The sequence below is a fragment of the Haliotis cracherodii genome, unplaced genomic scaffold (genome assembly GCF_022045235.1).
Source record: "Haliotis cracherodii isolate W230 unplaced genomic scaffold, xgHalCrac1.p SCAF_11, whole genome shotgun sequence".
Taxonomy (NCBI): Eukaryota; Metazoa; Mollusca; class Gastropoda; order Lepetellida; family Haliotidae; genus Haliotis; species Haliotis cracherodii.
The window spans coordinates 33,135,575-33,162,704 of record NW_027266266.1 but is presented as its reverse complement, the minus strand read 5'-3'; the positions used below and the strand labels follow the sequence as shown (position 1 = coordinate 33,162,704).

Below are 27,130 nucleotides of genomic sequence, written 5' to 3'. Positions count from 1 at the left end.
GACCGCCATCATATAGCAGGAATATTGCTGAGTGCGGCATTAAAGAATAAACAAACAAACAAAGAAGCCATCTCATGGTTCTCTCACAGACCGCACGGGTTATTCAGCCGTACAACCCATTGTTAAGAAGTCAACCTTACCACCGTCTGGCTTCAGTACACACCGCACAGGCTCTCTGGACTTCCAAACTACAATTAAAGGAAGAACTCTGCCACTTTACAGTGCCCGCATGGACTGCACGGACCGCGCGGATTATCAACCAGTAATGGGACTAGCTACTCAACAGCAGAAGTATATTCCTCCTGGCAAAGAATCTTCTCAAACAGTTCGTTCACAGAATCATCCTGACTCTTTTCAAACGATAAATGTCGGAGATCAAACAGAAGGGGCTCCAAGTCTGGATGTTGCAGGGACCGCAGATGACTCGAATCAAACTCTTCCCACACTCACAAACCCTATGGATCTGGCTATGTTTATGGATTACAATCTATGATTGACCCCCCTTCAACATTTTGCCTACTCTGGGTCCAGTGGGTGGATGTCTGTCATCTTACACCACCAACTGTAGATTGATCACCTCTGATGACTGGGTCCAAGATGTAGTCTCTCACGGCTACAAACTACACTTCTACTACTACCTCTTCTCACATCTCAACCCCGAGGCCGCAGATTTCATCTGGAAAGCAAGAAATTAAGGGCAGCCTATCTTGTTATCAACACTCGATTGGCGATAACGCATACAAGGATGTCAGTATTCCCAGTACTAAAAAAGAATACCACAGAAATGAGAATGATCATCGACCTCAAGATCCTGAACAAGGATTTTCTCATATTTCCTCCCAAATTCCAGATGGAATCTGTCCGGAACCTAAGATCTACACTGCATCAGGGAGATTGGGACTTCAGCATTGATCTTCAAGATGCTTATCTTCATGTGCTGTTCCATCCTTTATTTCAGAAATACCTCTGGTTTGCATTGAATGGGCATCTCTACAAGTTCCAGGTCCTTCCTTCGGAATCTTGATTGCTCCATGGCTGTGCTTATGGCACCAGTGATCCGGCTGTGCCCATCTCCATTGAGTTTGCCTACATGGATACCTGGACAAATTTCTGGCGGTCGATTAAGACAAGTCTCAACAGTCTCAAAACTGGATATTTCTGATCCAACTTATGACTTGTCTGGGATTTCTCATTCATTCGTCCAAATCGAAGCTCTCATCTGTCCAGGATCTGAATAACATCGGGGCCTGCTTTCTTCTTCAGAAGGGCTTACTCTGCCCTCTAGAAGATTGACAATGCTCTGACATTACCGACTTGTACAATCAGATGGTGGATGCCCATCCTCAGAAGGTTAACATCTCTGAAGGACTCGTTAGACACCCTGAAGACATTACCAATCACCTTCCAAGACCACCTTCTGTGGCAGATGCATCAACAGCATGTCATGACGGGCTGCTGCTATGGTCTCTGAGCTACATGCACTGGATTACTTGAGTCTCACTCATACCCTTAACTGGTCTTCCATAAGCTTACATTCTCTCCTGGTAGTTGTAGCAAAGAACCAAGCTGTTGCACTTTGCCCCTTGGATCACAGACAATACTCCATTCCTGAGCTAAGACCTACGGTGGGTCATTGCAACTGTCTTCTGTGTCTAATTAGAGCTCTCTAGGTTTATGTAGCAGCTATGGATCCCCATCGCCAACATTGGAAAAGATTATTGCAAGACCACCATAGACTCAAGTTATTGTCAGGCCCAGGACTCTCCTCCTCTCTTAGGATCGTGTTCTGCCCATAAAATCAGAGCTCTAGCCACAAGACTTGCCTCATGGACTTCCGATTCCTTAAAACAAGTGATTTCAAAATACCAGTGGGAATTGCAAAACACTTCCACAACCTCTTACTTACACAATAGGGCGGTCGGGTAGCCTAGTGGTTAAAGCGTTCGCTCGTCACGCCAAAGACCCGGGTTCGATTCCCGACATGGGTACAATGTGTGAAGCCCATTTAAGGTGTCCCCCGCTGTGATATTGCTGGAATATTGCTAAAAGCGCCGTTAAACCATACTCACTCACTCACTCACTCACTCACTACTTACACAATATTCAGGGCATTTACTCACTAGGACCCTATTGTCACAGCACAGACAATTAGTAATCAGTAGTTTTCCCTCCCTTCTACAGGAAAAAAGTTCAGGGGTGAATGAGGAATTTTCACCTACTGCTTCAGAAGGAGAGTACACCTTTCTTCCATAGATGATAGATCCTTAGAGGAACCATATATTATGACTGGATGACCGTAAGTGATGTCACAATCAGAAGAGAAATGAGACCAGAAGTGAGATCATAACCGGAAGTGATAAATGACATCATATGGCCCGGAAATGAGGTCAAAAGGAAGAAAATGACTTTTTAGGGGGACCTGGAAGTGATGTCATTAATGATGTCATAGGAACTGGAAGTGACAGGAAATGACATCATTTAGACTGAAAGTGACATCAGACACCAGTAGAAAAGACCAGAAGTGATGCCAAAAATGTATTAAATTATGTTATCCAAGTATAGGGATAATCATAAATATAGGAATATCAGCAATATATATATAACAATAGTTCTAAAGAAGGTATCACATATTGACTGATTATTCCTCAACATGTTTTTCAAGTGCTCTGGAAATGATTCAAGACATAACATCTCCTGGGGATTTGAAACAGTTATATGATGAAAGCACAAAGATTAAAGGACATTACTGTCAACTGCACAGAGAGTGTACTTGAGGCAGAACCCGCCTTCCCTCTGGTTTATTTTGGCAATAATGTAATAGAGAGTGGTAGAGTATTCGCAAGAATTATCGAACAATTGTTATCATTGTTTATAATTCTTAGAATACTACCTCTATTACATCCTTCCGAAGTACACCTTCCAACCTCCTCAACCTCCTCAATCATCTGTCTCTTTTGGAAAGAATGAGGTTTTCCTGCCTTCAATCCAAGAAAAGCTGATGACTGCTGAAGTGCTATGGTGGGGACAAATTGTTGTACAGTTGACAGTGAAGAGAACCCCAGTTAAAATCTGAAAGATTAGTATAGTTAGATTGCACCCAAAATACAGGATTTATATTAATGATGTTATAGAGATAGTATTCTTAGAATTATAACTATTGTTCGATAACTGAGAACTAGATTTAGATTTTGTTTGGTGTCAAGTGTGGTCAGTTTGTTTATACAAGCTGAATAGGATGACAGTCACTGACCATGAATGGCGGCATCTTTGTTCTCGGTAACCTTGTCAAATAATCTTATTATCACACTGCTCACTTACATTGTTAAAATGTCCATCACTGGCAGTTGTGGTGAATACATCACATTGGCCATTTAGCAAATCAGACATCATAAAATGCCTGTTATGAGAGGTGGACTGCGTGGTCATGCTTGGTGGCTTGATTGTGGGTCAACGTACCCTGATAGAGTTGGACGTTACTCACAATTCTGTGTTAATTAAAAACCAAGCATCTTGCATCAATTCAGGAATTGAGTTTTTCTCTCTATTTTGTTGTACAATTATACAGTTATTTCTTGTTTTGGAAATATTGTATGTAACATTGCTATCACATTGAAAACTCTTTCTATTGGAAGTAGCATTAGTAAATCATGTCATTGGAAGTAATCGAAAATATTTAGAGGGAATCATTTGATTAAGTCAACATTCATAACGTGAGTTGTATTCCCAAGCTTTAGGCAACACTTTCTTTGTTCCTTGGTTTATGGATATCAAGCTCATTTCAAAAGTGAGGTAGGCCAATTTTTTAAAAATAATTTTAAATATGTGTCAGATTTTTTTACTTGAGTTTTGTCCTAAAAAGTTTGGTAGGTATGTAAAAAATATTCTGGAGTAACAAAAGTAAAACAACTAAATTTTGTAAGCACCATTTATTATATCCCTGACACACATTTTGTGCACAAAGGGCAATATAACAATATATAGGTCATTTTTTAAATGCATGAGTGAGTGAGTATGGTTTTGCGCCGCTTTTAGCAATATTCCAGCAATTTCACGGCGGGGGACTCAGGAAATGGACTTCAAACATTGTCTCCATGTTGGGAATTGAACCCGGGTCTTCGGTGGATGAGCGGACACTTTAACCACTAGGCTACACGACCGCCCCTTGAAATGCATGAAAGACCCCCACAATTAACTCTTTCAACACCAGTCAACCAGAAGATTTTACTGCTGTGACACCGAGTTCCCAGAGACTCTCGTGTGATAGATGAAGCCAACATTTATAAAGGAAATTATCTGCTTGTAAAACATCTTTGCTACGACATGTTTGGGTATACACCATTTAAAAGGTCCAATTAATCTTATTGTTTATAAATATGAAAGTTATCTGTATGACATTATTTAGATAATTACAACTTAATTAAGTTCATTATAAATAATAAAAATATGTAAGCTCACACATTCATAACATCCAAATTAAGGACCAAGCAAGCGAAAATTTAACAGTTTTCTGCAAATGAAAGATTTAATAACATCTACCTACCTATTTCATTTTTATTTTCGGAAAATTATTTTAAAAAGAATCACAAATAAGTATCTGTCATCATCTATTTCCCAATAATAGTGGATGTCTGCTCATTAACATAGGAAATACCTCCATTTTCGAAGCTTAGTATGAATAATACCTATGTCGAAGGCTGCCATGTCAGTATCCATTAAAAAGCTTATGTTATTTCACTGACATAATAATAATAATAATAATAATAATATCCACTGGAGTCTTTTCTTAGCTGTAAACATGTGATTTTATTGGATAAAAATTGGTTTCTAGTTACACTTTCTTGCCAAAATCTGCTACAAGGTTCGTGATTGGGCAAGTTTAAGCACGTGCCCTAAGGCAGCCAATCAAATTACAGCAATGGTACCGTACTCGTGTATGATAATTTTCAGATTTTGACGAAAGGTTTTGTTTAAATAAATCATGTGATTCTAAACATTTTAAGCTGGAAATCGCGATCTATGATATTTTGGCATTAAACATTGTATCTCAGTCGAGAAATTGAGGCGACGAAAGCCGAGATGTCATTTGAATAACATTACATGCGAACGCATGAAAAGATGGAAATAATAAAATTAGATGTGAGTTTGACAACTTTTAGACATCTTTTTGTTGATTTAATTTGTTACTTTGTGTAATATATTTAAAGATTTGCTTGAAACATCTTTATTTTGCTGTGTGACATGTTTGATGAGGACCAGTTGTCCAAGAATTTTATTTTTTATAATTACATTGCAGGAAATATTAAATAATAATTTTTCGATCTATTGATAAAAAAATTATAAACTGAAATGGAATACATATTTCAGACCTTGTGATTTAAGGGATAAAACTTATCTTCAAACAGTGAATTATAAAACAAAAGCTTATGCAGATTCATTTATACCAGCTACAACACAACTTTGGAATATGTTACCAGAAAACCTAATGGGGTCAGAGACCTTTACACAATTTAAGAATTTGCTTCACATAAAGGGAGATAATGCTATACACTGGGATTGAAATTATGGAAGCAGATATGTCAAATTATTCACAGTCACCTCAGGCTTGGCTGCTGCAATCTTAACGCAGATCAGTATGATAGATGTATCTTGGATACAAAAACTTGTTCCAGTGGATATCATACTGAAGATGCTTTCCACTCCTTTTTTGTGTGTATAAATAACTATAATTTTTAAATTTGAAGTTTACACGATATACAGCTTTTCCAGTGGACGAGAGGTCGGTCACATGACGTTCATATGTTTTTCACGAGACTGTTCTTGAAATGACGTAAACACTGACGGACTACTTCCACATTCCTGGGGAAACCCCTGGGAATTCCCCAGCACAAAAACATACATAAGCGTTCTTTCTGATCTCTTAGAACCTTTAATCTTGGTCTCAGCATTTCAGTATGCATTGAGAAAAATCAGGGGGCTTGACTGCATGATTGTTCACGAATATCCTCGCTATGGCCCATCCTAATGAGCGAACGAAGAAATGCACATGCAAACCATCGTAGTATCGATCCGTGTCAAGGCTGACAGTGACTGTCTCGAGCAATCTATGAATTTACCTTTGTGTCTGTTTGACGCATCTTTAATCACCTTTCAATGATCGGCCAGTTGTTCAATGATGACTAACACATGTAACCGCCACAGGTTCATTAACAACTTCGGAAATCTCTCCCGTCACGTTTATTGTGTCGGCCATTTTGACGTCTTGTACTTGATGTAGATGTATTACAACGCGCTGTCATTGTGACTGACTTACTTAGGTAGTTCTTTACAGACCTTTCTCATCTAATGATAATATTATTTGAACACATGTGTTGTGTAAGAGGTTTCTGAAGAGCAAGTTATGCATCCATACGCTCATGTCAACTCTCTTTTTGAGGAAATATTTTGTTCCGCGATATAGATGGTTGTTGTATGGCTGTCAGTGTAAACATGAAGTCACACATACTATGCATGTGTGTTGTTCTATTTGGCCATCTTGCAATTTGATAACGTGTCTCATTTTTCTAGAGGCAGTCATTTCTTTTTCATTTTTTTGCTAGGTAGTTAATTTTTATATAATTACCTTTAGCCACTAGTTGGCTTCTGTTTTTCTGATTTAAACTTTTGTTTGTTTCAAGTTTTTTTTCAAATCATATTCCAAAACAATGTCAACTTTTTTGTGTATAATTGATGCTTGCATGTTGTATTATTTGCTGTGGTAAAAAGTCTGCTAAAGATCCTCAACCACAGTGTCTGGATTGTACTCAAGTTTGTACGGCAGATTTTAATTTTGCCCCACTTTTTCCCTGTCAAGATTTACAAGATACAGGCAGGTATCACACAAGTGTATTGCTCAGCAGTCACAAGAAGGAAGTGTGACTCAAAGAATTCATCCCTCATCACGAATCAGTCCTCTACTTCGGGTTGGACCCAGCATCCCGGGAATGTTCGACATTCCTTGCTGCTGCTGCACACCCAAGCGCCAGGCACAGAATTAACTATGACACCTGTCTCTACCTTTCAGGTGCCACTGTCAGCTCCATCGATGGTTCCAGCTTCGCCTTCCCATGGGTCTCATGGCGCTGTTACCAGTCAGGTGCCGGCCAGCACATCTACCTTGTTGACGCCTTTGGTTGCCTCAATGTTGCTGACAACTCCGGCTGCTGGGATGATGACTGCCATGCTGGGCATGTTGATGGTTGCCGTCTTCAGGGTTACCCTCTCCACCTGCACTGGCCACTGCGCACGGCCAGTTGACAACTGTGCCTCCCGGGTTCCTGCCAGCACCTCGATGTATGCACAGTCCATGAGACAGAAATCAGTGATGCACCTATGTGCAATGCCAGCGCCTGTGTACAAGCTGACAGAGCCAGTGCCGCCATCAACCCCAGCACCTGCGACTCATCGAGTGCCTGTAGTCCCACAAAAGCCTGCCTTTCACCAGACTCCTGCAGTATTGTCAACACCATCAATGTCGGCAGCTATGAGGACCTCCTGAGGATGACCTGGCCGACCATATTTAAGATTCCAGATACTCAGTTAGCCTTCTTCCAGACCGAGGTCAGGCGCTTTCTTTAGCCCTTGTCAGCTCTGGCCTCCACATTTCGGAGCATAATACAAGACCTTGCTGAGACCAACGCCCTAGGCCATCTAGAGACACTGGTAGACTTCCAGCAGAGACAAATTGACCACATGAGGGATCACCGCAGGGCAGTTCTCGCTGAGATCAGCCAGCTGGACTACTTGGCTTTGTATAACTGGGATTGCGATATTAAGCACCGGCGCCCTCGTCAATCATGGTTGGCCTCTTCCTAATTTAATCAGGTCACCGAAATCCACCCTAAGGTCTCAAATTACTCAAGGGAGGAGACCGTGCTCAAGGTGTTGAGCATGTCTCTCACAGCCTCTCACAGCGATCCATCAAATTTGTCAATTATCATCTAAGAGGCATCTCCTTCAAGGATCAGACACAGGAGCAGCAGTCTTTTTGTGGCAGAGGATGAGGCATAGGCAGAAGTCAAGGCTCTTTTCAATTCTGCAGTGGCAAATACCTGGGCAGAAGTGGGGAAAAGAGGGGAAAACATTCACCAGGGGATCTCTCACCCCCAGTTATCCCAATCGTTGACACCCCCTTGTGGGAGGCTGGACCTCTTATGGCAGTACTGGATCGGTTTGGCAGACCCATTCGTACTTAATATACTGCACTACGGGTACCGCATAGACCTGTCCATAGACCCATCACTGTCCACGGCTACACTGTCATGGCACAACCTAAGAAAACAACATCAGCCGCTGGGGTCCAACATAGATATCCTGATGAAGAATATTGTCAGAGATACATTGTTGGGCTTCTACTCTCCCATCTTCCTGGTTCCCAAGAATGAATCCGGATGATCCACGGTCGTGTTCAATGGGCGCTACTTGGAACTTCCGCCTAAGATCAGTATTAACGCTCATGATTCCCTGATCAGTCTCGACCTGCAGGATGCTTACCTACATGTGCCCATACATCCCAATGACCAGAGGATCCTCAGGTTCCAGTTCAATGCAGTCCACTACCAATGGACAGTCTTGCCTTTTGGTATTTCAGTGGCCCCTTGCTATTTGCTTGACTCACCAAGCCAGTAGCTGCATTCCTACACCTGAGGGAAATTCAATTCAAGTTGGACATAGATGACTCCTGAACCATCCACACACACAGCTACCCTGGTTCTGGACTTTACAAGGCGCCCACTTTATCAACTGGGATGGGTGGTCAACAAGTGAAGTCGGAAATGATTCCATCCAAAAACTCTAGTTTATAGGGGGATGGTTCCAGACACATCGGGACCTCCTAACAGTGCCATGGGACAGATTGCTCAAGATTCTGTGCCATCTGTCACCTGCCCTTCAACAAGCCCTCACACTTCACCAGTGGAAAGTGCTGCTAGGGTTGCTCACATCAGCCCTTGATTTGACAAGCAGATCGTCTGCACCCATGCTCAATACATCATACATCAGATGTCAGGACCACTACGTAGGCATCATTCTACCGTCTCATCTCAGAACGCATCTCAGTTGGTGGACAATGTAGTAGAACATCTAAGGCTCCAAAGTTACACTTGTTTGTAGATGCCTCTCTTGGTGTAGGGGTGCAGATCTACAGGACAAGATAGCTTTAGGGCTGTATTCCGACACAAAGCATACATGACACATCAACAACCTCGAGTTGGAGACACTCATTCTGGCAATATAACACTGGCAGGTGTGTTTCTGGAACACTCCACCGACAACAGCATGGTGGTTTGGTGCCTGCCCAATCAAGGGACAACAGACTCTCACTCCCTCCTTCAACAATTGTTTCGGTTCTTCCTTCTGGTGGATCATCTTGGTCTACGATTTCTAGTCCAGCACATCCCCGGTTGTCAGAACATTGTGGCAGATGCTTTATCCAGGCCAGAGAGGGTGCCTCAGAGGAAGTGGAAACTCCATCCTGACTCGTTTCAACGGGTGCATCAGCGATTCGGTCAAGCCACACATCTACCGGAAAAGCACTTATGTCTCTCCAACCCCGGATCTACAGGCATAGGTGGTTGGCACATTCAGCATCCCATGGGAAAGACTAAGAGTGAACACTTTTCCGCCGTCTGTAATCCTTTCCTGGGTGATACAAAAGATAAAAGCAACCAAAAATCTCAAGCTGTTTTTGGTTGCGCTCTGGTGGTCGGCGAAGGGCTGGTTTGTAGACCTCAGAAGTCTTGCAGAAAACAACCCACTGCCCCTGCCACAGTGGTCAAACATACTCATCCACCTTCACAGCAAGTTGCCACACCCAACACCAGGTAGGTTTCATCTGCACGCCTTGTTCATATCAAGAGAGCCCTAGGCGCTAAAGTCTATTTGACTCAGGCAGCTAAGGCCATTGCACTGGCGCACCGCCCCTCAACCTGAGGCTTGTATGATGATAAATTGCAATCATACTACAGCGTCACCTCAGTTCCTGGTTGAGTACCTACAAATGTGAAGCATCATTACGACTTACTTGGCGGCCCTTAATTCAGTGTTGGCGATTCGGAGGATCATAAGATGAACAAAGTTCTGTAATTACAGGCCCTCCAACACTTATTTAGAAGGCCAAATTTTGACCTCTGGTTTCTGATTTAAATATGGTAGTTTGTGGGTTGCATGGTCCTCCATTCAAGCCTCTCCATGCAACATCCTTTTATATCCTCACTAAGACAACATTCTTCCCCTTGACACCAGTCACAGCAGCAAGGGTTAGCGAGTTACATGCACTCAGTATCACCCGTGTACGCTTTTATGCGTGGTATGCATGGAGTGATTCACCTCAGGATGTGTTGGAATTTTATGGCTAAGAATCAGCACCCGGGACTGCCAGTTGTTTTTTCACGACTCTGGGACGTCCACGGCGGAAGTCAGCCACAAAGTCATTTTTCTATGGTTACCGGCATCATCCTTCAGGAATATGAGATCGCCAACCATGATCCTCTGAGAGCGAACAATCCTCACAAGATCAGAGCTGTTGCCTCTACGATGGCTCTACAAAACAACTGTTCTATTAGAGCCATCATGGAAGGATGTTTTTTTAGTTCTGACACTGTCTTCGCCAGCCATTATCTGAGAGACGTGGCACTAGAAGATGCTGAAGGCATTAACAGTTCTGGCCCTCTGATTGTACCCAAACAGGTTACCAACCCCCAACGCTCATAATGACTCTTCCTGTCCGGAGTCAGTCTTACCCAACCCTTGCACTGTTTACACGTCCATTCGGACTTGGCAAGTCAGTTTGTAGACTTAAGCGCATGCTAATTTCTTTTACTGCTTTTTACCTGGATGTCCTCAAAATCTTGTGTTTTTATTCCATTGACAGGATTGAGCGAATAGTACCAATCAATGCAGATGTTGCGCTTTTCAGATTCCTCAACCTTTGTGTCTTTAGGTTTTATCTAAATTTACGACTACATTTGAAGATATGCCCGCCACTGTACCGCCTGATACAGATACAATAAGGTATAATGCAGGATAAGTTCAACAGTTTAGTAAGATCTAAATACTTTTTACATTTGTATACTTATCCTGCATTATCCCCAGGATTCCTTCAGGTGAAATTACACGTGACAAGCATTAATATGACATTTCCGTGATGTCATCACTTCTGTTTGGTAACTTGGCAACTGTGTTGGGTCAACTTTATACTTGATTGAAAAAACTTTTTTCTTCAGCCTAGACGTTGCATAGCTTTGTTTCTGTCATAAGGTAAATAGTACATGCATTAAGGAGTAATGCAGGATAAGTATACAAATGTAAAAAATATTTAGACTTTACAAATATTGATACTTCTGCCCACAATTCTGCAAACTTTTAAACTTAGTTTTCTTGAATTTTGTCGCTTTGCACCTGTTTGACATGTGGCAGATATTTTTTTGACAAACTTATCCATGGCTAGAATATCTTATTGAAGTGAATCAGGAGATCACTAGTGTAAACATACAGACATGCACTTTCCGAAAGCAATAATACAGAAGTCAGCTTCACTTAAAAACAAATTAAATATTTCTTTACACATTTAAAAACCAGATTTCGACTCACATGTAAAATTCTGCAGTGTATTTAACCAAAAATACTGCAGATAAAAGCAAAATTTCTGCACAAAATGTGAATTTCTATACAGATCCATCTCACACTATGCATTTCTTCTTTCTTATTTGATACTATGTGGGAATGTGCTCATTTTATACTTATCCTGCATTACTCCTTAATGCATATTACTGCTTACTGCATATTACTGCTTGTTCTTGACAGAGAAAAGAGCTGTGTGAGAGGTCTTTGCTTGAAGAAGTTGTTCCAACCAGCTGAGAGGCCAACCCAGCACGCAGCTCCCACATGACCAAAGGAAGTGAAGTCACGGATCCTCAAATTACTCTTGTCACTTGTTGAGTGAAGACCTGTTGTTGCTGTAGCATAAACTGATTCAAACCCTCAGGTGTTTGCTCTTTGAGTTAATGTTTTTTGTCTTTGTGTTGTGCCTATGGTTTGTATTTTGTACATTCTATGTTTGATAAACATTTGCATAACATTATTAGACACTTACTGAAGTTTTCTCAAAAGAAAACATATGCCAGGTGTCTTATTCCAAGTAGCCATCTTGAATATTTTACGTGACAAGCAGTTAATGAACTGGTTTGTGTTCTATATTCTTTTTGCTTGGTACCCCACGATTGGCATATCCTCGCAAGTATTGTTTGTTTTGTTGTATGTTGTCTTACGTTTGTCGTAATATTTGTTTCATAAACCCACACAGTGGGATAAGCAAATTATAGCATACATAATCTGCTTCATTGCAGATATCATGTCCTCCTGCTCAAAGTGCCAGCGTAAAATGTCGGCGTGGGATCCCCATCCCCTGTACCTTAATTGTACATCTCAATGACTCCAGGGTCACCGATGTAAAGACTGTCTACTGCTTTCACCCACTGCCTTCAGACAGTACCTCCGTGTGTGTAAAAAAGGCAGAACACGGCCAGGAAACACCGGTGCACGATGTCAGATCTCTCCGAGAATTCGCCTACAAGATCGGCCATCTCAGATGACGATCTCCAAACCTCAACTTCTACCTTAATGTCGGACCCCGAGCGTCTATCTTTACGGCGGCGACCACCTTGATGCCTGGCGTGGCGCTCACGTACCAGACGGCACCTATACTATCGCCCTTTCAGCTGGCGCCTATCTACACAGTGCCTCCACTGCCGCCTGCGCCTCTGCCGCCACTGCGTCGGCTGACCTCACAGATGCCTTCTACCTCTCGTCACTCCATGGACTCGGCTTCCCCAAGTCAGAGTGACAGCAGATCTTATTGACAGGGTTATAGATCTAGGAGCCACTCCGCGGTTCGCAGACGCTATATGGCTGTTGATTCGACTCCTCGGAGAGCGCCTTCATCCCTTGTCGACACCCCCATGGACGGCGAGTCCCACCTTTGTTTTGACCAAGTCGAAGACTGGCTGGCAGACAGATTGGATACAATCGCTCTCTCGCTCAGCCTAGAGGTCGATAGCAAGAGGGCTATCTGTGCGGACCCCACTTCGATCCCTTCTGACCCACTGATCAGAGACATGATCTCAGCTCAGGATGAGCTGTCACTGACTCCGTCCTTCAGGCCCTCACGTTATAGACGAGATGACTTCCCAGTCCATTCTCTTCAAGTTGCGGACCACACTCACTCCTTAGATAAGGACATGCACTGCATGACGGGATCAAACCTCTCCACCTCAGTCCGAGTTTCCAACAACAAACTCACCTACGTGGAAACCGAGATTCGCCACACGCTCAAAATCTCTCACTGATGGTGTCGTCCTCCAGGGCTATACTGCAGGACTTTATGGTTGTATCCTACCTCAAACAACAAGTGGAACAGATGCGCTCTCACATGCACGCCACTCTGATCGAACTCACTACCACTAGACGCCTTGGGTACCTTGCCTTGTCGAATTGGGACCCAGAGTTCAAGAGAGACCTTTTGCATCAACCTTCTCTGACCTTTTTAATTTACAGATATCCAAGACACACTCCCGGGTCTCAGCCTTTGCCTTTGATGAGACGTCTCTCAAGGCCCTGGCCAGGGTGTCACAGCCAGCCATTGCTAAGGCGTCCCAGTCTGGCTCCTACCAGCCACGACGCAACACCCTCCACCTTAACCCCTCGGGGCAGAGGCAAGGGGAAAGGAAAGTCCTCAGGCACATACCATTCCCTAGCTACTGAGCCAGAACATCACGGCGCTGCTAGACAAGAAAGCTATAGAGGTTGTACATGCCCCATCCATAACACCTGGCTTCTACTCACCTGTCTTCCTGGTCGCCAAGAAGGACTCGGACAAACACAGGATGATCCACAACCTCGCCCCTTTCAACCGCCCCTTTCAACCAACGCTACCTGGTGCGTCCACCTTATCTCAGGATGACCATGCTCAGGCTACTGTGATCCCGGATCCAGGCACAGGAGGCGCTCATCAGCCTGGATATCGAGGGCACCTACCTAAATGTCCCTATACATCCCGACGACCGAAACCTCAGCGCAGGACTTGACCTACAGAGGAGGGGTCCAAATGCGTCCAGTTCAGATGTTCCTGGCACCCTACATCAGGCGCCAGGACCCCTCCGTATACATCGTCCTCCTGGATCATCTCAAGCAGCATCACCGGTGGTGGAAGGTGGAATCGAATGTCTCAGGCGGCGTCTCCTTGACAGGGCTTACGACCTCACTGCGCCTATTTGTAGACGCGTCTCTACAGGGATGGGGCGCACACCTGGAGGGACAGGTTGCCTCGGGGCTGTGGTCCACCGATCAGCGCCTATGGCGCCTGGAGGCGCTTATCTTGGCCATCGCTCACTGGAAGCAGGACCTCAGACATGTCCAGCTCTCCATCTCGACGGACAACATCACTGTCGTATGGTGCCTTCAGAACCAAGAAACGACTCATTCGACTTCGCTCCTTCAACAGACATTCCGATTGTTTCACCTGGTGGATCATCTGGGGATTCAGTTCCAGGTCCAACACATTCCGGGCTGCCGAAACATCCTAGCGGTTGCCTTATCTCAGCCAGGCAAAGTGGCTGCCACAGAGTGGAAACTTCACCCAGACGCCTTCACTCTTGTTTGTCGAGACAACGGTCTCCTCAACATAGACCTATTCGTCACCAGCCAGAACTACCAGATCCTGACCTACATATCTCGGGTCCCAGATCCACTGGCTGGGGCAGTGGGAAGGACTAAATAGTGTACGCTTTTCCACCACCTGTACTCCTTCCCAAAGTTGTCCAGAAGATCATATCGACACAGAACCTCGATCTGACTTTGGTCGCGCCCTGATGGCCAGCGAAGGTTTGGTTCGTCGACCTCAGAGAGCTGTCCGACGCCAACCCACTGCCACTCCTAGATTGGCCAAATCTGCTGATCCACCCACACAGCAGGCAGCCACACCCAGGACCAGACAGGTTATGTCTTCACGTCAGGTCCATTCACAGAGATCATTGAAAGCCAAAGGCTACTCGGCCAGAGCGGCTAGGGTCATCATGAAGGCACATCACCCAACCAACATTGATGACAAGTGGCAATCCTTCGAGAGCTTTTGCAGGGGCAAGCAACAAGACCCCACATCTGCCTAGCCTCAATTCCTGGCCAAGTTCATGATCCATCTGCGTCACAAGCGTAAGCTCAAGGGCAGTACCATCATACCTTGTGGCGTTCAACTCCATCGTGGCAGTTCCAAACAATTGACGCATGACGAAAATCCTAGAACTCCAGGCACTGCTGCGCTCATTCAGGCTGGAACACCAAAAGGCAAGTTCCGTCCTCCAGCTTGGGACTTGAACGTCATTCTCACCTCGCTGAGAGACGCGCCTTTCGAGACACTCAAAACATTGTCATTCTACAAACTGACGAAAAAGATGGTCTTCCTACTGGCGCTCGCCGCAGCAGCCCGTGTCAGTGAGCTACATGCCCTTGAAGTCACATGGATCCGCTTTGAGCAGGGAGCACACAAAGCCGTGCATCTGGGCTTCTTTGCAAAGAATCAGCTCCCAGGCCAGCCCGATAGATCGAACTTAGAACTCCATCTATGTCCGGTTAGAGTGCTTCGCTACATCCGATGATCCAAGGAACGCCATAGACAACAACGACACCTCTTCGTACCGGTATCTGCAACCTTGCAAGCAGAAGTCAGACGCAACATGATCGCCCTCTGGCTACGAGCCATCGTCCTCCAGGCCTACGAGGCTGCTCCGCATGAGATCTGGGCGGTCGCCTCCACCATGGCGCTATACAGCAACTGCTCTCTACGCGCTATCATGGAGGGATGTTTCTGGCGATCTAACATGGTCCTAGCCAGTCACTACCTGCGTGACGTCGCATTGGAGGATGTGCAAGGCACGCACAGCTTTGGTCCGTTCGTAGTGGCCCAGCAGGTTACCACTACTATACGTGGGAGCTGCGTGATTGAGTGGCCTCTCAGCTAGTTGGAACAACTTCTTCAAGCAAAGACCTTCACACAGCTCTTTTCTCTGTCAAGAACAAGCAGTAATATGCATTAAGGAGTAATGCAGGATAAGTATACAAATATAAAAAAAAAATTTAGTTTTAAACTGATTTCCCTTCCACTTTGTGGTGATTTACATATGACATCTGGAAATATGAGCAAGAAAGATCCTCTTCGCCCAGCCTACTTTTTCTACATCTGGCCCTCACGATTTATACTGCAATTGCTGTGGCCAGTATAGTTCTGACAAGAGGTGCTTTTTAAGAAAATACGGTAGTCATCTTACTGATGAATCACATAGCATATATCTTCACAAGTCATCAATGTGAGGTGGATTGACATTCAAGGACTCCAACAAGTCGTCATCTATCAAGAAGTCATAGAAGTCTAGCAAGCTGACTGTCCCCTCTAGCGCTACAGAGGCAGAGCCACTGGAATCTTTCTTGCCTGCCCTCTCGATGGCCAATGATGGTGTTTCACACAGCTACCTGACAGAAGATGTTGGTACTTCACCTCATCAACAGTCTGTTGCTGAAAACCAAGGATCCACATCTACATCGGCACCGCCGGCTTCTACAGACATCGCCAGGTTCTCTCAGTTGATTTTTCCAAAACTGCATTGTCTACACTTTTGATCAACCCATTTATCACTCATAGAATGTCTGCTACCAGCCGCATCTCCCTCTCCTTTGTGTGTTGTTCCAGGTGTTCCTCCTCACCTAGAGACAATCACGCTCACCCATCGATGGTGACAAACAAAGATTCCCCAGTTACTGGTCATCAGGATTCACATTCTTCAATTTTTCAGAGAAGTAAGGATTGGTCCTGAGCCTCACCCAAGCATTGACATTCCAAGGATAGTTGATCGTATAAACGATGCTTGAAGGACCGCTCGTCTAGGGATCGATTTTCTCAGGATTGGGGCTTAGGGGATCAACTGGCTAAGAACTGACGATCAAACCTTCACATACCACCTCCTGTTCATCCAGATTCTGCAAATGACTAATATTCATAGTCTCCGAGTCTCTCCCGATTTGCTTCTCCCCTTCCAGTTCTGGTTCCTTCTACCTTATCAGTAACAACTGCTCCCTACCTCTTGGGTACCAGTGGCTCCTGGTCTTGATAGCTCAAGTTCTCTCACACAGTCTGCTCTTCCAGGCCCAGCTGTTCCGGATCCACCGATCATGTGCCAGCTGACAAAGATATGGATCATGAACCCTCCCCTGCATCGTCTTCTGAGAGTTTTGAACCTGCAAACCCTGCACTGGTCCTTCACTGGATTGTGGATCAGCTTTGACTTAAACGCTGTACTTCATCAGATGATTGGTTATCATGCTTCGCTGTTCACTCTGCCAGCTCTAAGAACATCACGCTCCCTCCCAGGCATTTTTTTTTTACTTGGATGTTTCAACTAATCTTGACAGTGCTTTTGCATCTTTCCGTTGTTTATGCAAGCCTTTTTATGTGGATGAGACTGTTTCAGCTCCGGAACTTGATGGCAGTCTCTCGACCATTGACTGCATTGACTGTGGAGGATCGTGACCTGGCTCACACTGTAAGGTGGACGCTCCCTGTGATATCCACCATCCTTTTGGCAAAGGAGGACCAACAGAAGAATTTGTTCCCGACTAAAGGAACAGGGACAGCCAGTCCTCCTCCAGACAAACTGTGTTGTTCGCCAGTCCCAAAGACAAATACCACAAATGGCTCCATATCTAGATATAAGTCAATAAATTTTCTGTAGTTTTATCATTAAAAATTGAATCGATCGTGTTTGGCGTCTGCATCAATCACAGTGGGCAGAGCTTATTTATGGTTGTGCTATAAAAAGCAAAGCACATGGTCATATGTACATGTGACACATTCAATGCATTTGTGTTCAAAGTGTATTGTTTTGCATATTTTTACGGCAGAACAGGAGCAGAACAACAGTTTCGGTTAATGTAACAGTAACGATACATAAATACGAAATGACGACACGATTCTTTCAGTGCAATGCGAAAATTACAAATAGGCCTATTTGTTTAGTTTTGGTCATTTGGATTCAACAGTTAGATCTATACCACACAATAATCAGATTATACTTCAACCATACTTTGGGCCTACACTTTTGCTAGATGGCCGCCCCTGTTCTCGTCCAATCCTCACAAGACTTGAGTCGTCACCTCTACCATGGCCTTCCACATTAATTGCACCCTGTCCGCCATTTATGGAAGGGTGCTTTTGGAAGTCAGATATGGCCTTTTCTTTCCACTATCGAAACATCAATTCAGTCCCTTGGTCCTGTCAGCGTATGTCAGCGCAGATAACCAATGCGTGTACCCGCTCCTGTTCTTTCGTACTATGCCTCATGTATTTACAGAATATATCTTGAAACTTTTGCTACTGTGTTTATTTTGTTTTGCTTATTGGGGCTCCCAGACTGAGTATCAAATTGGAGGGTTGACTTGCTCCTAAGTCCTAAGTCTTTTCAGACTCCCAGAATCCTTGGTTCTGGCAATCATGTCGCTTATTCAAATCATAAGTCAGATTTGTTGTTAATTTGTGTCCTTTTGTAGACTGAGAATTCTTTAGTTACAAAAGGTCTTCAGGTGTGTTTCAAAACACATATCTAGATGATTCATTGAAGATCTGGTAGTACTTCATATCAGCAGTGAGTCTCTGAATCCCCGCACCACTTTCGAGCAACTAACAGAATAATATCGATGCTAATTTTAGCTCCTCCCACCAAAATAATGTTTCAGTGAATCATAACCCTCATCTCACTGGTAACTTATTTCCATTCTGTCAATTTCTAAATTCTTTCAGCATTACCAGATTCATCCTTCCTAACACAACTACTAAATTACATCTTGTCATCAAGAATATCAATATTTGGTTAGACTGGTAGACCTTAATCAGACTGTTGATCTAAAAGAAACATCTACTGACCAGTAGTATTCAATTCCCCTTGTTACCTTTTGATCTCTTTTGGGAGATGAGTCCAAGGACTTAATCTTTGCAATTTCCCTCTGCACAATAGTAAAGATTGCCATTTCCCAAGGGGAAAGGAATCAAGGATCATATTGATATTCTCCCAGGTCGAACCTGATCAAAATACAGTCACCCTTCCTGTTTCCATTTCATACATGAGCCTTGAACTTAGTAGAATTTCATAAACAATATATATATATATATATATATATATATATATATATATATATATATATATATATATATATATAAATCACTTTGCATTAAGAGATAATATAACCTGTAAACTCACTTTGTTTCCCTTTTGAACATTACATTATAAAACCTTTTAAGGTGGTGAACCGTCCCTGTGTTAAGTAGGGAGAATTTCAGTTTCAAGGTTTTAGATTTGTCATGAAATAATTGAATTTTCTGGTAGACAACTGCACAAAAAGTATGTAATAAATAGGATATCATGAAATGTCATGTTTCTCTCATCTTGTGATGGGGCAAAAGGAGATATTTTCACTTGTGGCTATGCCACTTGTGAAAATATCTCCTTTTCCCCAGTAACTTGATGAGAGAAACATATTTCACTAAACACGTGAAATATCCTCTTCAGATTCCCTCTTTCTACCCTTCACTCACACCTGATAGGTCCTCACTACCCTTTTGATATAGCCTATTTTCTCAAACTTCCACTGTATATTGCAAGTTCACCTTCTTTACACTTCCCAAGTTATTCAAGTATATGTCTGAAAGGCCATATGAGCTCATGTCATCACAAGTCATAGTCCTTACACTTTTTCACATTTTCAGCTTCTTCTCTGAAATGGTTTGATGGATTTAGCTGAGATGTTGTGTGAATGTTTGTTACTGTAAAGGGGTTCTAGTTTGTTCAAGGCATCACATTTGGAATTTCAATATAGCTGCCAGGTGCCATCTTTGACTTAAATTTAAAAGAATTAATTAAAAAAAATCCTCCAAAATTAAAGAGACAGAGGGCTGAAACTTTGTGGGTCAAATGTCCACCATATGTATTTCCAAGCTTGTTGGGGTCATTTTTACCAGAATATTGAAAAATAAAAATAATTGTGCATCATAAATATCTTCTCTTGATGAAATCCGAGTTCAAGTTCACGAGATTCAAATCTTACTCAGTTTTGAGCTGTTATGTTTGTCGAAATGAGAATGATAATCAGTCTTGATTATCTGCAGACTCCTTTGGATATTAACGGCAAAATAATGGTGAAAATTGTATGAATGGAACACTGAAAATTAGTGATGACACAAGGTGTTTGCGAAAAGGGTAAGCATGTCAAAATGTATCTCACAAAAACACAGCATATATGTTGAACCCAAATAATAACTACTTTCATTACATTTTAAATGGAGAAATGGCCATGAAGGTCTTCAAGATCTTCAAGCACACCTGACTGAAAGTCAAGTGAACTTATGTCACAGCAACCACAGTTCTACATTACTGTGGTACCTCTTCGAACAATAACCCAAACAGCCCAAACAACATGACTGCAGAGTTTATTAAAACAAAAAGTGCAGTTTTGGCTCCACCAGTGTTTAACAAGTTGGGTTTTTTTCTTTCAGAGAGTGTTGGTTGATCTTAGTCGTCCTGAAGAAGCACTTGCTGTGGCTGAAAGGGCATGCACCCGTGCCTTCATTGATTTGCTACTTGAGAGGCAAGCAGGTTCTGCAGGCTTGTTTAATGGAACAACTATGGACTTGTCTCCTATTACCATAGACCAGATCAACACAACTGTTAGTAAGCAGCATGGAGTGGTTTTGTACTTCTCCATTGCTGCTGGATTTCTTTACAGCTGGCTTCTCACACCTAAAAATGGTTAGTCAACTTCATCATTCTTCCAGTTAAATTGCATCAAGGATTGCTTGACAATGGTATTAGGATCTATACCGAAACATCACCTTGAAAGTAAATATAGAAGTTGTTATCCATAAATTGTCTCTACTTTGTCATCCATCAACTTCTTAGTAATGCTTATCAAACAATTCACTGTGAGGGCCATTTCTAATTTTTTGTTTTTCATTGTATATAGCCTTATGCATGTCATGTTTATGTTGTTTAAATAATTATGTATGAAAAATGAGGACAATATTTTGATATTAGAAGTAGGTAATATGTATGTACTGGTATGCTATTTTTGTTTGTTGCATTGAATTCCACCAAGGGTCATCATTTTTTAATTTTATACTGGAATGTTAATTAAATACTTGGCACTATAGTAAAGGTTAATTAACTATCTTTGTTACACACTTACAAAATATTAATGTTCTTGATAACACAAGAACTGATGACTGTTATCAGAGAAAACTGAGGTAGTTCTCTTTCCTCGTGAACTGAACCAACCTCGATATTGAGGTGAGGTAAGGTAATAAGGGTATTAACATCACGTCTGAGATTCTTGCACTTCAGCGACTTGTATGTGGGGAGAGGGTGTGTTTCTATGTGTGTGGGTTGGCGTGTGTGTGTGTGTGTGTGGGGTTTGGTGTATGGGTGGGCCTGCCTGTACCAGTTCGGACTGTTGATGATTTATTGTGCAGTAGTTTAACATGAATATCCCACTCAGATTCTGTAAACTGACTCTGGGCCGACCAGTCCTTGTTTTAGCCCCTTAATGTAGAGCGCCAGACAGGGTAACAACAAGTACCATCTTTTAATGTCTTTTGGTATGGTACATCTATTTAGAATAAAGGTGTCAACATTTATAGATGACTTGAGGTGACTTGTCCTTTCCTGGTGGTCAGAAAAATATACCTAATTTTTAAACTGTGACATCAAGGGTGTTATGATGTCACAAACTGGGGTTATCAGGATGCAAATATTACTCTAGTTCTGTCGAAGTTCATTACATATTTGCACACGTCTTTCGCATTATCCAGAAATTGGGCCTTTTGGGATGATTTTAGTTTTTGTTTTCCTAAATTGGTCAAAAGAACTATGTAAGTTGTCTGAAAAAAATTGGCATTTTTTTCTTGTTTATAGCAATAGACAGTTAACTATCCAGGCTAATACTAGATTCAGAAAACAAATGTTTCCCTGTGGTATATTCTGGTTATGATGTAACAGAGGTTTATGTATATTCAAGTATGATCAGACAATAGTTATCTTTGTAAATAATTCTAGGAATTCTACCTCTATTACCTCAGCAGTACTCCCACCCACCTCCCCAATAATCTGCATCTAGGATGACTTATGTTGGCAAAAAGAAGCTGAAAAAGAAGTTTTTCCAAACTGTTGTGAAGCAGGCCCCATCACACAACACCCACGTGACCACGGAAGTGATGAAGTCACGTATATGTTACATTGCTGCTTGATAAGTTATGTTTGATAAACTGCTCCAACTAACTGTGTCCATCCTTTATGGTTTTCATTATTTCTCCTTCTGGTTGGTGTTTACACGTTCTACTATATTCTTTTGCGATAGCATTTATATCTTGCATGTGTTAGTGGCTTTTTGTTGCTTTAATTTTACATGTGCTTTGTTGTTCCAATCCACCATCTTGAATATATGGGTGGGTCATGTTCATCGTGGCATGTATGTTCCTAATACATTTTCATGGCTTGGTAATTGTTTCTGATACATTCTATCAACCATTTATTGGAGTTTAAGGTTTTTCTCAATTGTAAATTTCATATTTTAACCACCTATTGTTGGGTACATGTGGTGTCTGCAACTTTGAATTAAATTACAGATTTATGCTCGCTCGTTGCTCTGGTTGTTGTGGCAAGAAGCCACTAAAGGACCCTAACCCCTTGTGTTTAACCTATACGACCTTACGCTCAGCGGAGAGAAGGGATCTTTTTGCTTCCCCTGATCCTGGCTTGGTTTTAGCAAGTATCAGCAGGTGTCGTTGATAATGTCTTAGCCAACAGACTCTTTGTCACTGAGGACCCTGACAGTCCAAGTACCTGCACCTGCGCCTTTGGGTCTCCTCCTTCCACCACCTTCCTGCTCCATTAGGTTTTGCGTATGAACCTGCACCTCCTGGATTCTCAGCACCTCCTGGTTTCCCGGCAGATACCTCCTCATCCCCTGCCTAAGCCGTTTATACCTGGATGCATGCTTTTATGCAATCAATACTTCAACAGTCCTTGGCCCTTCGGATCTACCCTCAGTTTATGCCTATGCTTCAGCCAGCATCTGCATACACTTCTTACGCCTCAGGCGCCTTCTAGGTCTCAAGCATTTCAAGCATCTCAAGTGTCTCCTGTGCCTCCTATGCCTCCTATGCCTCCTATGCTTCAGGTGCCTGTAGTGCCTACACCTCATGCGATCATTGCGTCCTCAGCCAATATGTCCTCTTGAGGGTCTCCGTCACCTCGCTTCTCTTCTAGACGAAGCTCCAAGTGTTCTTGATCTAGGCGTACATCATGGAGCTGCTCTCAGGTCCATTGTTCACAGGGCTACCAGGGGTGGATAAGAAGGACACAATCTGGTCTAAGCCGACCTCTATTGTACCTGATCCGATGTTGAGGGATATGATCACGGCGTTTGAAGAGGACTAGGCAAACAAGTCGCTCACTCCTGCTTTCAAGGTGCCTTATTTTAAGAAGGGGGACTTCATGTCCAAGCGTTCCATACTACTCACACCTTGGACAAAGACCTCACACACATGACTGGCTTGTCTAAATCATTAACTCTAAAGGAGATTAATCTATTCTCGCAGAACTGGGTCATCTTGGCAGACAAGTTTCTGACGAACATATTGAGTATTGCCTCTCGTTGATGACAGACCCGCCTCTGACCACCACTCCTTGGCCTTGAGTCTATCCCAGTCATCAACATCGACCACTGACAGACAACATCAACATCCTTTTGTCCAAGAGGGCCATTGAGATTGTGCATGCCCTGGCCATAACACCAGGCTTCTGCTCCACAATTTTCCTCATCCCCTAGGACATGGAAAAGTTGAGGATTATACACATTCCGATTCCCTGATGAGACCAATGATTCCCAGATCAGAATTTCAGCGGCCCTGTGTACTATGTACAAGCATCACTAAGCCAGTGGCCTCCTACCTCCACCTGAGGAACATTCGGTTTGAATCCTACAGAGACGATTGTCCACTGAATCATCCAGATTCAGCGACCCTGCTTTTTCACCGGGACTTTATCAGGCGCCTACTCCATCAGCTGGAATGAATTGTCAAAAGGTCAGACCTCACCCCATAATAGTGACTTCAGTTCACAGGAGGCCTATGTTGCCTTCCAGCTAATGTTGCAGCTGGCCTGGATCTTCCAAGGGCCAACAATCCTCATGAGAATCAGTGTGGTCGCTTCTAGGATGGCTCTACACAGCAAATTCCTCATCAGAGCCATCATGGAAGGATGCTTTTTGAGATCTGACACAGTCTTTGCATGCCTCTACCTGCCAGCAGGTCTCCAATCCCAAACGACACTAAAATTTCCAGCTGGCCTTTCCCAACTCTCACAGTGTTCATGCACCAGACAGGGCTTTATGCTACAAGCCTTGGCTTGGTAAGTCAGTTTTAAGACCTTAGCATACACTTCTTTCTATTGCTGCCTTTCACTGAGATTTTCTCATACTCTCGTTCTTCCTTGGACACTGGTCCTTTAGTTGCCGATCTTCTCTAAAAGCTGAAGTGGATGGTTACTGGGATGTCTTTGAGGGTTCCAAAGGATCACATTTGTGGCTATGCCGACCTCTGATGCATTAAGGAGTAATGCAACAAAATTTGGTAAAATCTAAATATTATTTACTTTTGTGTACTTATCGTTCATTACTATCATATATCACTGTCTATAAAGCGACCCCCGCCTGTAAAACGTTGTCTCCTGTCAGCCTTTAAAATCGATGTTAATTTATATACCCCATCTATAAATTTAATCGGAATGAACACATGATCAGGACATACGCAGTCCCCACATTTCCATAAAAAACGTGTTGAGATAAAACATCACTGGACATAATGATTTACTGATTAAAATGTATTTCCTTTTCTACTGGGCATTGTTTTGTTTGCAGAGATTAAGATTATCATGTGCATTGTCCCGTTAACTAAGCCAGAAGCAGCAATCAGCTGTACACACGTTTTCTCAGAACTACCCGTTATTCGGTTAAAAATAGCCCAATGATATAACTTTTTATAAAATAATTTTTATACAATGATTGGAAGAATTGTATCTGAAACTATTATTTTATCAGGAATAATATATTCCAATAACATGTTATTTTAGTTTCAGCTTTACTATATATGTTTTAGTCTGTTTTCAGTCGTACAAATGGGTATCTCTCATACCCTCACGTCTAGTCGCATGTTTAAGAGGAAGCCAGAAGCTGGAATGTAATTATTAAACTTGTTTCCGTCCGGTTGCGCACGCACCTCCCTATGACATGTCACAAATCTCTCAGCGCGCCTCTGAACTGGTCGCTCGAGAAAGTCTTTCGCGGTAGACTGCTAGTTTGGATTCTGCTAGTGCTTATCGCTTATCTACAGTTGTTCTGATAAAGTAATAATAATATGTCTTACCTGTAGACTCCTGGAATGTAATCTTTGGTAATCCATTGTTGTGTTCAACGCGTGTTTCGCTGTTTGACAGTGATTCTACACGTGGCAATGTGTCGGGCATTTGTGCCTCGTGTCAACGAAAACTGTCTAAAGTGGACCCTCACAAGTATTGTCCTTCCTGCATCATTAAGGACGGGTTTTCAACGTGTTCGTGGGATAAACGTTGTAAAGAATGTGAGAACTTGTCTTCAATAAACTTTAACTTGTATCTTCGTGCGTTGGCGAAGCGGGCCGCTGACCAGCGCTACAAGCAGAGAAGGACATCGGTTGGATCCTTGGACTCTGCACCCTCCACATCAGGCCCTGGGGGTGGCGGGTCGGCCACACCTAAGAAATCAGTTGATAAAGACCCGCCTCAGTCAACTTCTGTTTTCGACAAGTCACGTGACCGTTCGCCTGCTGATGATACAACCGCACGACTGATCTTCGTCAATCGGTTGATCGAGAGCGTCACTCAACCTCCCCTGTTACGACGGGACCGGGTGGTGACGAAGACCATGAGGGGACTACGGTCCCCTGTCGGTCCGTATCTCGTTCTTCCAACGACGATAGGGACGTCGTGCGGGACGACAGTGGACACAGAAGTGGTTCCCGATTAAGTCGTGACGACAGGTCGAGTGCCTCGTCGAGATACAGTACACGACACGAGGGCGTCCATCGCCATCGTGGTCGTCGTAGGTACGATTCGGACGATAACTACGATGGGGATCGTAGTACTTCTACAGTTAGAGATCGTAGCCCTCCTCCCCACGGGGACGTGCGACATTCTCGCAGGGAGTTTTGGGGAGTTCAGCGTTGTAGTGAAGATAGTGACAGAACGACGACCTCGTCTCACTTTCATATCGACCCGGCTTTGATAGCCCAGATTACGGCGGCGGTCCTCGCCTCGACGGCGTCGACCAAGAAGGATTCGACTACGTCGGGGGACAATGGCCCGTCAACTAGTACACCGGCTCCTTCATCTACGCCTCCACAATAGACGTCGACGATGGATTGTGATGACAGCCCTCCTAGGCCTCCAAAAGACATTGAGTTGTTTGCTTGGCTATCTAACTTTCTACCTGAGTTATCACAAGACGACGACAAACCGACGCGTGCGGGCTTTAAGGTCAGAGATACACCGCAGTCTCTTCAGTTTTCTCCTCCCAATGTCTTCAGAGCCATGGCTCACGATATGGACCATAACTTTGCCTCTGCTGTGCCTGGACAGAGCTTCTGCAAGCCGCCTGGTCGATCTCGTTACCCGATCTATGGCATGCCGTTTTCGTCACCCATGACTAGGGATTTGTTTTGGGGGCTACTCTTCAAGAAACCAGCGCCCTCCAAGATTCTAGTAGAAGACAGGCATTTGGAATCCATCGACACTGCTGTTCGTAACCAGCTACAACCGCTTGCTATGCTGTCGACAGCGATCGAGGCCCTCTCAGTGTACTTTGAGGAGAAAGAACCCCAGGACGAGGACGGCAGGACGGTGCCATCGGTCCTCACCTGTATGCAACGGTGGATCTCGGACGTCCTCGCCAGCCATGGTTACATTGACTGCAC

General features: G+C 43.5%; 1 protein-coding gene across 1 annotated transcript in view; it reads left to right on the top strand.

Moving 5' to 3' along the window:
• Positions 1-27,130, top strand: part of LOC139456417 (tetratricopeptide repeat protein 28-like) — a 283,334-nt gene that overhangs the window by 90,000 nt on the left and 166,204 nt on the right. The window contains exon 8 of the mRNA XM_071238117.1: positions 20,624-20,876. Within this exon, the coding sequence (XP_071094218.1) occupies positions 20,624-20,876 (253 nt within the window). The remainder of the gene's footprint in view (positions 1-20,623; positions 20,877-27,130) is intronic.